Genomic DNA, 14503 nt, shown 5'->3' with positions numbered 1-14503 from the left:
TTAGCCCCCTCGTGGGAGTCAAACGCCGAGTGCTACCCTGAGCCCGTTATCCACGAATTCACTTCTCCACTCCCCCGCCTTCCAGGAAAATAAACAAATACGGCAAAGCCCCCATTTCTGCTTCAAACGGCAGTCCGTGTACCAACACCTCGCAAGTTTACCACTTGCCAATAAACAGCAGAAATCCTGGCTAGGGAGACCCCCCCCCCTTACCCCGTGCCCACACACCTCCCACGTCATGACAAAACCTGTCTTGTTCAGGTTGGTCAGCGCGCAGACGAAGAGGATGGGCGGGGGCTGGACGATGTGGTAGCACGGCAGCAAAGCCAACCATATCTTGATTTGTAATTGTAATACCATAGGGATTTTAAATAATAGAAGTTTGTTAACCAATTACGATGCCCCAGGGCAGCTTTGTGCACTTTATAAATGTAAAAAAATAAATAAATTGCGCAATACAGTGCCCTGTGTTAGTGAGGCAACATGTTTGGCGCTCCGCAAACTCCTAAACAAAACAGAAGAATCCATCTCTCAAATCATCTTTCTGGCTCTGGTCCACAAAAACATAGGGCCTCATTACGAGGTTAGCAGTAACCAATGGGTTGCCGCCAATCCCAAATGTGGGAGCAGGGGCATCAGTGACATCATTCCCCCGGGTTTCTGATTTACAAATGTAGGCAGGTATGCCCGTAACACAGTTTCTGGCACCTGACTTCCTGGTGGCACCAGGAAATTACAAGTCCTGGCGGATTGGGAAATCAGGTGCTGGAAAATGTTAGTCCCTATTCCCGTGGAGTCCCATAGGACTCCACGGGAATGGGACTCTGATGCACTTGCACTGTTGCTAATGGGGCCAGTGCTTCCATGACAACTCTGCTTTCCAGGGCCATTGCGCCCAGCAGATCAGACCTGCCAGGCACAGAGGGACCGGCAAAGCAGAATTGTAGTCTGTCAGTCCGGAAAGGGTGCCAGTACATTGCTACCGGCACCCTCATTTCCAGACCGACAAACTCGCAATGAGGCCCATACTTTCAAATAGGTTTCTGAAAGTAACTCTGTACACTTAGAATGAAGCACAGTAGACAACATATAGACAGGATTATGGTCCTGTGGGAAAAAAAAGCAAGATTACTTTTTTGGCACCAACAGAGGACATTTTCTAAAATGGATGAATTATATCATTTCCCATATAATAAAACTGCATTCAACACCTTTTTGCAAATTCCCCTTAAGCAATGGTTAAAACTGGGAAGAGTTAGGGTTTTGGAAACTGCAATAAATATATCCATTGGAAAACATGGACATTTTACTTATTTAATAAAAATACCAATTGAAAACCAACAGACACCCATTTACACCAACAAAATAAATGAGTGGAGGGACCAGTTCCACTTTGCAAATCTAATCTTCTAAATAGAAACACCACCCAGAACCAGTGGAGTACAGTTTTACCACAAATGAGGACATCTCATTAAAACACATTGTCAAGAAGACCTAAATAGCATGCCACCAACACATGCTCCATCTCAAAGTCAAACCATTCCTTCCTGCTCTGAGTTTCAGGACAGTGGTCAAAGTCATGGTCATCTCCCACCTGGAAGGTGGCACACCCCACACACAGGAGGCCCATTTGAGAGCAGTTGAGCATGCTGCAGCACGGTTCAATACAGGACTAAGAAAATGTAACCATATCACCACCATCTTCAAGGAGCTGAGCTGGCCACCAATTCAAGAACACATTGGGCCTCATTATTGGGCCACTACCCTGCGAGCTGAACCCTCACTCGCCACCTTCCGCAAAACCCTGAAAACCACCCTATTTGCCTGATTCTCTACCCCGTTCTTTATGTTCATCCCCTATATGAATATTTGAACTGTGTACACTTCTTGCATAATGTGTTACATCTATGTACCCAATGTTGTAACTTATGCAAAAAGTAACTAAGCCTGCTGCAAGTAACAGCGCCACAATGCTCCTGGGCTGCCTGTGCGCTATACAAATGTAAACAATAAAATAAATGACGACATCGGTGGTAGCCGTGCCTGTAATACAGGCACGGCTGCCGCCAGTGTAATTTTTCTTCCGGCGCACGTGCCCTACTGGACCCGGTAATTGTCCATTTGCGGGCACCAGAAAAAAGATGCTCCCCATTCGGCCCCATAGGGCTAAATGGGAATGGAGAGGTCGGATGCACCGGCACAGTTTATAACTGTGCCGGTGCAACCGACATGCTGTGCTCGCAGGTGCCTTTCTGCCCACCAGGTCCGAAGCACCATCAGGAGTCATGACATTGCCAGAAGTTGGAAAACATGCATTTCACTGGTATGCACACCATTTCCTACAGCAATTCACCAACGGAGGTCAGAATTTCCACTACCAACTAACACTTCAGGAAGAACCTCCTCACCCTATACCTCAAAGAAAATCTTTCCCTGGGCACAAGTACTAAAAAAAAAAAAAAGGTGGGGTAACTGTGACATCACCGGAAATTGACATATCAGTGAAATATGCACATTTTGTTGAAATGGCTTTACATAACTGGTCAAAGTGCATAGGGCAAACAGGCATTTGCATTTCAAAAAATCAACAAAAAAATTATCAAAGAGAAGATATTTTCTTCGAATAGTGGGGAAATTATAAAAGATATGCACGTTTAAAACCCATGAATCGATGCCTAGGTTTTCCATGGAGCGCACAGTTCCAATGTGTGACATTTCTCCTTCACTCGTTTCTAGTCGTATGGTGTAGTGGTCAAGTTCCAATTCTGGCGACTGCGGCTCGACTCCAGAGTGCGGTTTGAACCTGTACACGTTCTTAAAGTTAATTAAACACAGAGCAAATATCTCTACCAACGGCCTTTAAAATACCCAAGGGGACGGCCCTCTGAAAAAAGCTGTCCACCCGGGTGTACCCCATACCTGCCTACATTTGAAAATCAAAAACCCTGCGATGTATGCCCTGCCCACAGCCACACAAGATTCCACTCCCTTGCACATGCCAAAATTTGCAGTGGAATGCAATAGATTACATTAAATTGGCTATTCATAACCACCCAAATTGCATAGGACGAATGGCATACACCTTCCATAAAATTAATACACACACAAAACCCAGAGAGGATATTTTCTTCAAATAGTGGTTGAAAACTTTAAAATGTGTCATGTTTCAAACTCCAAGAAGCAATACAAAGCGTTTCCCTGGAACTTGCAGTTGGACATTTCATCTTAGTTGTTTGTTGTTTTTCATCAGGTTATATAGGGCATTGGGGAGGTGACCAGCCTGCAAACCTGACGGCTGTGGTTCAATCCCTGAGGTCGGCGTTAGTTCATGAATTCAAAGAAGACCTTCAATGTTTTTCACTTTAGCTGGGGGGTGCGGGAGCAGGGGGTTGGCAGAGTCCACCCTCTGAAAAAAGTGGGTGGACTCAGTCCACCCGTGTGTACTCTCGACTTGAGCCCTGGCAAACGGGCCAAAAAGAATGAAAGCTTAAGCAAAATAAACGCAGTAATACTGCTTTCAATCTGGTGTCACCAATTGTAAGCAGTATTTAGCACTCGCATCGAAGGGCGACTAAAACAAGGCAAACTGGCCAAAAAGAATGAAAGCTTAAGCAAAATAAACGCTGTAATACTGCTTTCAATCCGGTGTCATTAATGACACCGGATTGAAAGCAGTATTCTACATTTTGTTTTGCTCCAGTCTGCATTCTTTTTGGTCCCGCCCACACCTTCACCTTGGCTACCGGCAGCAGTCTTTTGCAGCCAATCGGATGAGGATTGGACGGGACCGGAAACTTCAGTGAAAACCCAGAGACTCCAGGGTCTTCCCCGGAGACCCGGAGAAGAGGCTAAAAACCCAGAGTCTCTGGGGAAAACCCAGAGGTTAGGCAGGTATGGTGTACCCTCAACTTGAGCCCCGTTTAAAATGCCTTGCCAATGTATGATTACTAAATGTTAGGATGTGCCACGATGGACAAGAAAAACGGATAGTACAGTAACTCTTCTTTACTGTAGTAGGTACCGTTCTCTGCGTAGGCAAGAGGTAAGCATTAGTCATCCACACAAGGCTTCAAGCCTTCTCGGTCTGAATCCAACTATCCCTACTGAATGCTTACTCTTAACCTGCCACAATATTCTCTCTGTCATACTGATGACATCACACATGCAGAATAGAATACCACAACACACCTTCCCCCTAAATGAAACAAAGGGAAATTTAAATGGTGGATACCACTAGCAACAACAGGGAAGATGAACTGGTGCGTAATGCACCACAATTGGCATAAGCAGGCATACCAGCTCCGACAGGTATTCAACCCATCTTACACAGAACCTAAATATAAAAACCATATATCATGTACATATGTGAGGCTTTTAACTTTTACACCACCTCACGCTCTTGCACAGAAAAGTGAATTGTAACAAGGAAAAAAAAGCTTGCCCCCCCTTTAACAAAATGGGGAACCTAAATATTTCCCACACCCTAATACTAAGTCATATGCTTTATTCGAGAGAGGGGCGCCCGCTACCTTTGCAAACCAAATTTCAAGGAACCTGGGATTGGTAACCCTAGGTCTCCTGGGGGCAACCAGACGTGGCCTCCCTCTCACTGTGCTTAGAGAGGCATCAGCTTCACCTCACTGATGATCCCCAACAAGGGTGAAACACGTGTATGGGGTTGCTGGTGGTACTCTCGTTCAGGTTGGAATTGCCATTGCGTTTCGGTGCTGGACTGCCCCTGGGCAGGACAAAGACTAATATGCAAATGGCTATTTCCCATCTGTGAAAGGCACAGTGAGAAAAAGCAGTGGCTGCGAACTCTCAAGTGGTTAATAACCACTGAACAGGTTATCAAGCCTTGTTCTATCGAGAGAGGGGTGCCCGCTACCTTTGCAAACCAAATTTTAACTTTTACACCACCTCACGCTCTTGCACAGAAAAGTGAATTGTAACAAGGAAAAAAAAGCTTGCCCCCCTTTAACAAAATGGGGAACCTAAATATTTCCCACACCCTAATACTAAGTCATATGCTTTATTCGGCATTATGCCATCAGCGCAGGATATAAAGTACAATACCAAAACACAGACTTAAAAAAGATGAATAAAAAAAGAAGACCCTAGCACGTCAGACAATGCGCAAGTGTTTAATAAAAAAAGAATCTTCCGTAACCAGGCTCGATGGATTCATAGTTATGAATTCCCTGGTTTCCAGACACGGGTACATTCCGCTGTCCTGAGAGTTCCGGTTCTGAACTCCATGAAGAGAGTACTAGCATATTTCAAATCCAGGAAAATCAGACCCATTTTTGGACCATAAACAATTGCTAATAAGTGACTCATACCAAAGTTGTTTAACAGCGGAGTTCACCTTTTCCTTGGAGCAGGGTAATAGTCTGCAGGATTCTGACACATATTGCCAAAACCCAATGCTTCCAACTGCCCTTTTACATAAACCACCCAGAGGAATTAAGGGCATCCAGGGTAATTTAATAGATAATGAAAGCCTCACAAAACTTTACAAGCACTGGCACCACCCATAACCTGATCCAATAAAGAACCAGTTTCCAACCTACCCGTGAGTTTATTGGCTTATGTCACATTCCACAAACAAAGGGGCATTTGGAAAACCTTGCGGGAGCCTCAAAAGCATTTTCAAAAATGGGTTCTCTACGGCCCCCAATTTCTGGCAATTAACATACCCCAACAACTCTGCACCATAGAGGGCTGCAGAAGCAGACTGTGTTCTGTAGATCTTGATCGCAGGGGACACAGAACTTCCACCGTGATCCAGAAATAACTTCCTCAACCCACCACTATTTTTCCCCAGAATAACCTGAGCTTTATCTAACTGGGCAAGCCATGTCCCGATGTCAGTGAATCGAACAGTGAGGTAATCGAAATGATAAACCTGTTTAAGGTATGAACCGTCAACCATCGCCTCGGCCTTAAAACTAGAACTGTTGTCTTACTTTTGTTTAGGGTCAACCCAATAGCAGTGCATCGATTAGAAAAAGGCCACATATAGAATCTGATCCCCATGGGAGATGTAGCTAGCAAAACAGCATCACAGGCAAAAAAAACAATGCCAGGTACACAACGCAGGCCAATTTCGGGGGGATCAAACTTAACTCGACACTGCATCAGCAGCTCTACGATAACCTCATTAATATACAGGCAGAACAGGAGTGGAGCAAGGACACAGCCCTGTCTCACACCCCTGTCCACCCTAAATGTACTTGTGGTTTCTCCTCCAAGCCCCCATCTTACAACGCAGTTACTTGTGTACAATTCTCTCATTATTCTGACCAACTCTGCCCCCCTTTCTTATATACCGGCACTATTTCAGCGGTTCTCCAGGAATTGTGGACTTTATTTAGCTGGACGATAGATTGAAAAAGTTTGGTCAAAAGAGATGACAAAACATCTGGTTCAGGCCAATAGTAGCCAGGCGATCACACTCGATCATCACCTCCCACCCCTCCCGAAATATTCTCAATACCAGACAATGCTCCAAAGTAAACTGCAGGCTTAATTCCAGCTTCCTCAGTTTTGTCCATCACTTAATCTCAATTCCAAGAGAAGTGGTTTGTGGTCACTGTCTCTACTTTCAAGGATAGAGAACTTCTCTACCAGTTCCCAATCACCAGCCGCTATAAGAACAAAATCAATCCTCGAAGAGCTTGTGGGGCCAAAAAAAGTATTCCTGGTCGGACGATCCCCACCACATCTTCCATTACAGGTCCTGAGATTAAGCCCAGACAAAATATGTGCAGAGTCTAGGGTATATTTATGTTCCCTTAACAGGTAACCTGCCTCCAGATCCGGGATATCCCATGCCTTGTTAACTTCATCCCACAGGCCTTTCAGTTCCCTTAAAAGTTCAAACTGCAGGTTAGAATCTCCCACCACAATAATATGCAGTGGAACATTGGCCGAAAGTACATGGCTAGAAATCAGATCCTGCTGGAGAGTCAGGGTTCTTAGGGGGTGAATACCATGAGGCCACAGCAGACCCTCAGACCCTGGCAAAGCCCTGCGAGAAGCTCGACAGGTTCAAGACAAATGCTGATCAGGAGATCCGGTTTCTGGGTCGAGGCCATCAGATACATCAATACGGGGAAGGGCAGAAACCAGGCGCCTTGTTGGCCCGGTGATTAGCGGCTGACAAGCAGCCTCCGCAGGTGGAGTGCATTAGAGACCACCGAGTGGGTCTGTGCAAACGGAAGAGGGTACTGCTGTGGAATTTTGCGCATTCTACAAGAACCTGTACGGATCCAGGTACTTACAGGACTCCGATACCCTGCAACATTTTCTAGAGGAGGTGGAGCTGTATTGGGTGGAGTCGCAACTCTGAGCCTCTCAATCGGGAGGGCTCATTGGAAGAGATCCTGACAGTAATCGAGGAGCTCCTCGGATCAAGAAGCTCCGGGGCCTGACGGTCTACCCAGGGAATTTTATAACGCGCATGCCACCATCTTGGCTCGATTGCTCCTGCGGGCATATGAGGAAACGCTTGCTGTCAGAAAACTTCCCAGGGATTAGGCGATTAGCGGGGCTGCTGCTTTTGGTAGCTCGCAGGAGGGTGGCCATGGTCTGGGGAAGTGCGCTCCCCCAGTGTACAAAGGAGGGCTAGTGGATGTTGCATATTGTCATGATGTGGCGACGGCTTTCATGCGAACGTTGCCACTACATGCCCGGCTGCCGGAGGTTTGGGGTCCATACGTTCAAGATTTGATTACAACAGCTTACTGATACCGTTGGGTGGAACAGTGGCCAAACCAATGTCTCATGTATTGCTGATGTGTACAATATTATGCTGGGTGGGCGGCGCGTGGAATTGGACTCCTTTCATGTTTATGTTTGGTTGAAAAAAAAAAAACGATTGAAAAAAATCATAATAAATTAAAACCACACGCCCTATTGTATAGGTTAAACATGAGCAGAGCACGCCCGTGCTCACGTCTACCAATAAACCAATTTCAGGTCTGGGCTGCTCTCCTCGCTCAACTCAGTCACCCAACCAGAACCATTAGCAATTAGGGTTAATAACCCTCCCACCCCATCCCCATCCATGGCCTTCCCCTAGCACGCTGTTTTGCCACAGTATTAAATGCCTTAAATCCTGGAACCTCAATCTCTGATAGGGCCCAGGTTTCCTGAATACAGGCGATCGTACTGGTGAATATAAAATCCAACCAGTCCTGATCCCTCATGTGCCTGTCAATCCCAGCAGCATTCCATGACTGGACCCTGGCTACTTTAGGTTGAACCAGGGTCACAGGGCTAGGGTAAGTGACATGTCAGTCAACTTCCTCAATCTCACCACGCCTGTGCAGGGAGTTACACACCAACTTATTTTCCTGTTGCTGATGGAGTCCAGAGCAACTTCCAATATTGGGAGGGGGCCAGAGGGAAATCGTGGTTCCAGAGGGGTTATAAGATCTTGCTTCAATAGCCAGAAGGCCTTCAACCAGACATGTCAACTGGATGAAGTCATTCAAGCCGTAAGGCGTGGACCCTCTGTTACACATGACAATTTCCTCCCTTATCACTGAGATGCACCCTCTAACGTGGCGCACCCAGTGGATACTCTTGTTAATCAACATCCTAGTTTCATATAGCAAAGACTTTAATTTTGGGACATTGCACATATAATTAGAGGCTCCCTGTCCATTCTTCCCAAACTGGACCTCACGGTCGCTGCCGCAGGTCCAGTCACTGGTGGGGATAGTTTTGTCTACCATTACCTATACTTACAGGGGGGGGTGATTAAACTCATCCCAATGAATTACTTCAATTATGGGTTTAACTCAATCAGCTGCATCCCCCCCCCTCCCTAGGCCCCACCCCGCTCTGCACTCCTCTTCCAACAATGCCAGATACCTTGTGTTGACAGGGAGAGGGAGCTTTCACAACCCCTACTGGATGCATAACTCAACCTACCAAACTGATAAGCACTTGGAGGCTTGGGGTATATGGGGTACTTACACTATGCAACCTAGATAGTTGTTCCTCCTGAATGATAGTTACATTGATCAATTTGATCACTAGTTCCTTAATCTTCCCCACTTCACAAATCAGACCCCTCATATTGGCACCAAAGTTGCGGCACTAGCGGAGGGAATCCCGAAAGAAGTGGAGTTTGTAGTGACGGACAGCAGTCAATTACAGGGTCTGTGGCAAAGAACAGCCAATAACAATGGTTAAATACCAGCTAATTTAATGCCAGTTAATGTCGGTCAGTTAAAAAAGGACAACGTAAGCTGAAATAGCAGCCTGGTAAACCAATAGATCCAATTCACTGATCAACTTTGATAAGCTAGGCTGCAGGCTACGGTAGTTCTGGAAACGTTTGTTTTGGAGATCAATTGAAAGTTGGTTTGAATGGCTCAAAAGCTTTTTTTTTCTCCCAGACTTCAAGCCAGAGCTCGAGAAGGAAGAGGTTTTGGAAGAGAAAGTTGGAGGTAGAGCTGCCCCATGCCCCAAAAAGCCTTGTGGATTATGCAGAGGGTCTTGAACTTCATCCTTGCAGCCACTGGAAGAATGACGCGGAAACGCAAACCATGGGACATTGTACTCACTCACAACACTGCACAGCACTTACTATACACAGACTCTCATGCGGCTCACCTCTGAGCTATTGCGGCAGTTCACGCCATAGTTCACTCGATAGCTCACTCGTAGATACTGCCCCCAAACCACGCACCAAAGGCTCCCAGGCAGTTCTGAGCGGCTCACAGCGGCCCGGCCCCCCAGCAGTTCACTGCAGCTTACTCAGCCAGATCAAACTCTCTGGGACCCCCCCGCCCCAGAGAACAGCAGGAACAGCCTGCCTCGTTCAAGGAGTGAATATAAGCAGCAGCAGGTGTGGGAGCCTCCTCCCACAGTGACAAACAGCAGGAACAGTCTGCCTCGCTGCCCGCTAATACGAAGGCCTGTAAGAGAGCACACAAGTACAATGACAGCACAAGCGGAGAAAACACATACTGAACACAACACTTCCACAACACACCGCATCACACCTGTGGGATCTACAGTGTGTGACCATCTGTTATTGTCACAACCTCAAACACAAGAAGAGACAAAATCCAACACTCCACAACAAGCAATGAAAAGGATGTATCCAACAGAAAATCCTTCAAGACATCCACCAACTACACTACAGGATGAAGTCCCCCCCCCCCCCCACCAAAATATTTTATACCCACTGCAGAACTTGCAGAAAAAACACAGGCATGGATACTGGACAATCATCCTAAAAGGAAAGGATGCATGAGGTGCATACAGTTCATACCCCCCCCAAACAGCTGTTACACGAACATACAACCAGCTCTCCCTGATGAACACACGCACACAGTAACAGCCCCGAACCACCACAGAAAACAAATTGCCTTTTGCCTGTGACTGCCACTCCCGAGGCCTCAGCCATGCAACGACCGGGCACAAACCAGCTCACCATTAAGCAACTTACACATCAGACATACTACACACCTTCCACCTGGGACTGCCACCCCAAGCATCAGCCCTGCCACAAGTTAAAAATGCCAACAAAAACAAATGGCAAAGATAACATACCAAATTTGTCCTTAAACTAAAAACTCAACTCCATTAGCAAGCCAAATTGAACTTTCAACACATGCATCAACCAACTGCTCGGCTCCTCAACTGATAACCATACTACAGTGGCAGAAAATATGCACCCAATGGCGATTGCTCATTCAAACCGCATCGCCAACTCATCGCCAGTGTTAGGATGTGCCAAGAGGGACAACAGTGGTACGGCAAGTCATCTTCATTGTAGTAGGTACAGTTCGCTGTGTAGACATGCAAGCATGTGGTTAGGTTGGTAAGTAGATTGGCAAACATCACCACCACACAGGCAGGTCCTCAAGCCTTCTAGGTCTGAATCTCACTGTCCCTACAGAATGCTTACTCTCAACCTGCCACAACATTCTCTCTGTCGTACTGATATCACCCATGCAGAATAGAAGACCACAACACTTCACTCAACCCGAGTTCTTCAGCTCTAGAGCGCCTCTAGCCACCCTCTGCTACTACACCACACCCTGCGGTAACTTCGTGCGCCCCCCTCCCCCATCTACAGCACTATTGCTTCCCAGCTTGGTCTGTGCTTTACACGTCCCATACATACAATACAGTAAATTAACAAAATCCCATATGCCAGCAACTGGATCAAGCCAAACCCTTTTGTGAGTGGGCAATTTGAGTGTTTGCCAGGGAAAACCCCATTGCAAAATACCCTGGTCAAAACACAAGCAGCATTTTCTCAAGCCATGCATAAACAAAGGCTTGCTATCGTTGGACAGGATAAGTAGGAAGTTTGCAGAATTAAAAACATGAAAGCACAACCTCTCCAATGTCATTAACCCTGCTCCCAGGACCGGGGCGCGCTTGCGGCGATAGTGGTGGGAGTAAAAAAGGACTACCAGATACCAGTGATTTACCATTGCATTCAACCCCAAGGATAAACAACTGCTACACTGCGTCCTGCTGCAGTTTTTTATCTAGCGCTTTAATCTAAAGCACTTTACATAAGACATTTACATACACGGCAATGACGTGTTAAAAAGCACAGCATACAGGTATCGGACACCTCCTGCAATACACTACTCCAAACATGGCTATAGGTCAGGGGGCTTTCTTTAGAGGACAATAAATGTGTTAAAACCCCCTCCAGAAACATCCACACTAATGTTTTGGAGACTACGAGAGGGTTCAAGTGAGTGGTCCTCTCACCCAAATATACAAGTCGACCCATCTATGCAGCGGAAGGAACGGTTATCCAATGCAACCGGTCTGCTCCATCACCGCAAAACATCTCCTGCGGCCTCACGTTTTACAAAAGGACATTTGAGGAAGCATGTAATGCCCGCAAGCAGATGCACCGCTGCAGCCCCGGGACATCACGTCGGGGCAACTGCAGTAAGGGACCACTCCTCCTTCGCCGCACCCCTACAGGCGGCAATAGCCATTCCTGGCTCTGTGCTTGCGGGCTGGCGGCAACTCGCGGGCAGCGGTGTAGGCTTGCCAAGTATGTATTCCAAGCCCATCTTCAACGTTACACACACACATACCAATGAATGCAATGAGCACACGCACATTATGACATGCACGCATCCTTTACTTTTTTGCATTGTTAACCTGACATGCGTGTTTATGCAGTTTCCATCACATGCAAGGCAATGCAGTCCCAGCTAATGCACTTGCAAAGAAAGGAAACGCAGAGTCGACCTCTGTCTGTGCCATGGCAACCCCGCCAACAAAGCAGCTAATGCCGACACTCACCTTGTAGCTGCTTGAACCTCCCCTCCAGCTGGTTGTAGTTGTACGGCACCTGGGCGGTGTAGGCTGGGGACAAGGGCCCGGGCACGCTGGTGGCCCGTTGTAATTCCATTTATGACAGATGCCGCCGCGGTGGCATGCACACAAAAGGTGCTTTCCCTGCACACAGCACTCCAGATCCCAAGCGCTCTCCCCTTCACCAAGGAAAACGTTCAGCACAGCCTCCAGCAAACAGTCCTCAGTTAAAAATGGAACACTGGGGGGGCAACCTTTGTGCAAATAAATCAATGAGATAGCAGCATGCACTTCATACTCCAGGTTGGGGGAAGGGAGTTGCAAAAAAAAGAAAAAATTACTAAAATAAATAAATATATACAAATGTCCTGGAGCATGCTGTGGAGATGCACTGCAGCCTGGGACCGGCGCTCTCCTTTCAGGCTCCCAGTGCACACCTCCCCAGCCCTTCCTGCTGGGGTGTAGCTCAAGCAGCAGCCACTCGCTGTGTATTTAGTGGTGATGTCACTCCTATTAACATAAGGCATTGTAGAGGAAGCCCAGACTGTACCAAGTCGAAGAACGAGAAGGGGGAAAGAGATGGCACACAAGTAACAGAGATTCAAGACAAACGGCTAAACGTGCACTTTTACGCGGTTGCCATTTCTCAGCGTTTAACCATGAGACTTAACAATAGTAATGCTTGTCCTGACGCCCAATAAAACGCACATCAGTGTGCTAACGGTGTAAAGTAGTATGCTCCAGGGGGAAGCTGGTGGAATTACACTCTTTTGTTAAAAGCCTCATGTAACGGAAAAGACTCCGATTACCACCAAACGAGAACACTTTTTCCTTCAATTACCTTTCAGAGAAATTTACATTTGAGCAGGAACGGGCGTAGATGGGCCGTTCATCATTTTAACATGCTGGCCGCAGTTGGCGGCATGTAAACTAGACGTTTAAATGTTTAATCCGGTGTACGATGCCAGTGAAGGGTGGCCACACGTCTCTGGGGCCAGGGAGAGGAGCACCCCTCCTCCCTCCAGCCCTGGCATACCTTTAGTTCTACCTCAACAATCGTAGTCTACGAACGTCGGAAAAGTCAGCCTTGAGGAGACTAGAACAAGATCTACATGTGCGTCGAACTTTGTTTATATGCAGCAATTAGTACGGGCAGGGTGAGTTTTTAGAAACGATATCAACGTTAGAATTCCTAAAATTTGTAGACTTTTTACATGTTAAGCATCCCTATTTTGGGGAGAGACTTCATTTTTTAAGACAACAATGTTGATCTAATTAAACCAATTAAAACAAGAAAGTTCTCCTTCCTATGGTATTTGTATTTATTTGAATTACAGGGAGGACAATTTCGAGCAAAAATTACTTCTAATAACATTTACTGATGTCTGAAGCATTCACACAAAGGGTTCCAGGGCAATAGCATAAAGATGAGAACAAGTAGTGTGTCAGTATATGACTAAAACATTTCAAAACATACCAGGGAGAAAAAACAATGTATAAGGTGATATACAAAGGTTACATTAACCTAGGCGCTCCCCGATTCGCTAATGACCCCAATGTCCTAGCAGACATCTACAAAGATGTCATCACCAAAGCCATCAATGAAATAGCACCACTCGAATGGAAAAAAAGAGAAGAAATCTCTATACGCCAACTCTTGGTTTACTGAAGAACTGCACTCAATGCCATCCAACAAAAGAGCAGCACTAAAAAACGGGCAATCTGACCCCTGCACCAGCACCAAAAACAATTTCAATCTAATCTCCCACCAATACAAGACAGCTATCACCGATGCCAAAGCCAACGCTTTCAACACCCGAATCTCTAATGCCAATTCACACTCTAAAGAGATCTTCGCCATTTTTAATGATGTTATCTACCCCGCCCCCCCAATACTCCAGACGAAATAACCAAAGATGAAGCTTGGTGTACCAGCATTCAAGCTGCCATGCTACACAAAATTGAACTTCTCCAAAAGAAAATCAAAGACCACTGCAAAGCACTTCCTCAACAGACAAGAACCAAACCCACCAACACCCCACCCATCTCGTCCAAGCCCACCATACCCGACTTCTCCTTCAGAGACGTCACTGTATCAGAAGTCATCAAGCTACTGAAAAATCTCAAACCTTCCCCCTGTAAAGGCGACATTTGCCCACCAAAACCCATCAAAGACTGCGCAGAC

General features: G+C 46.4%; 1 protein-coding gene across 2 annotated transcripts in view; it reads right to left on the bottom strand.

Annotated features, from left to right (window-relative positions):
• The window catches only part of SPTBN1 (spectrin beta, non-erythrocytic 1), a 964524-nt gene that overhangs the window by 699406 nt on the left and 250615 nt on the right, over window positions 1-14503 (bottom strand). Inside the window, exon 1 of one of the 2 annotated variants that reach the window (XM_069608235.1) lies at window positions 12307-12723. The exons of the other annotated variant lie outside the window; for it this stretch is intronic. Coding sequence (XP_069464336.1) covers window positions 12307-12415 — 109 coding nt within the window. The 5' untranslated portion in view covers window positions 12416-12723. Of the gene's footprint in view, window positions 1-12306; window positions 12724-14503 lie in introns of those variants that run through there. 2 annotated transcript variants of the gene reach the window in all.

Source organism: Ambystoma mexicanum, chromosome 4q (genome assembly GCF_040938575.1).
Source record: "Ambystoma mexicanum isolate Mex_15411 chromosome 4q, UKY_AmexF1_1, whole genome shotgun sequence".
NCBI classification, from domain to species: Eukaryota; Metazoa; Chordata; class Amphibia; order Caudata; family Ambystomatidae; genus Ambystoma; species Ambystoma mexicanum.
The sequence above is the reverse complement of the archived record's forward strand: the minus strand, read 5'-3'. Positions and strand labels throughout refer to the sequence as shown.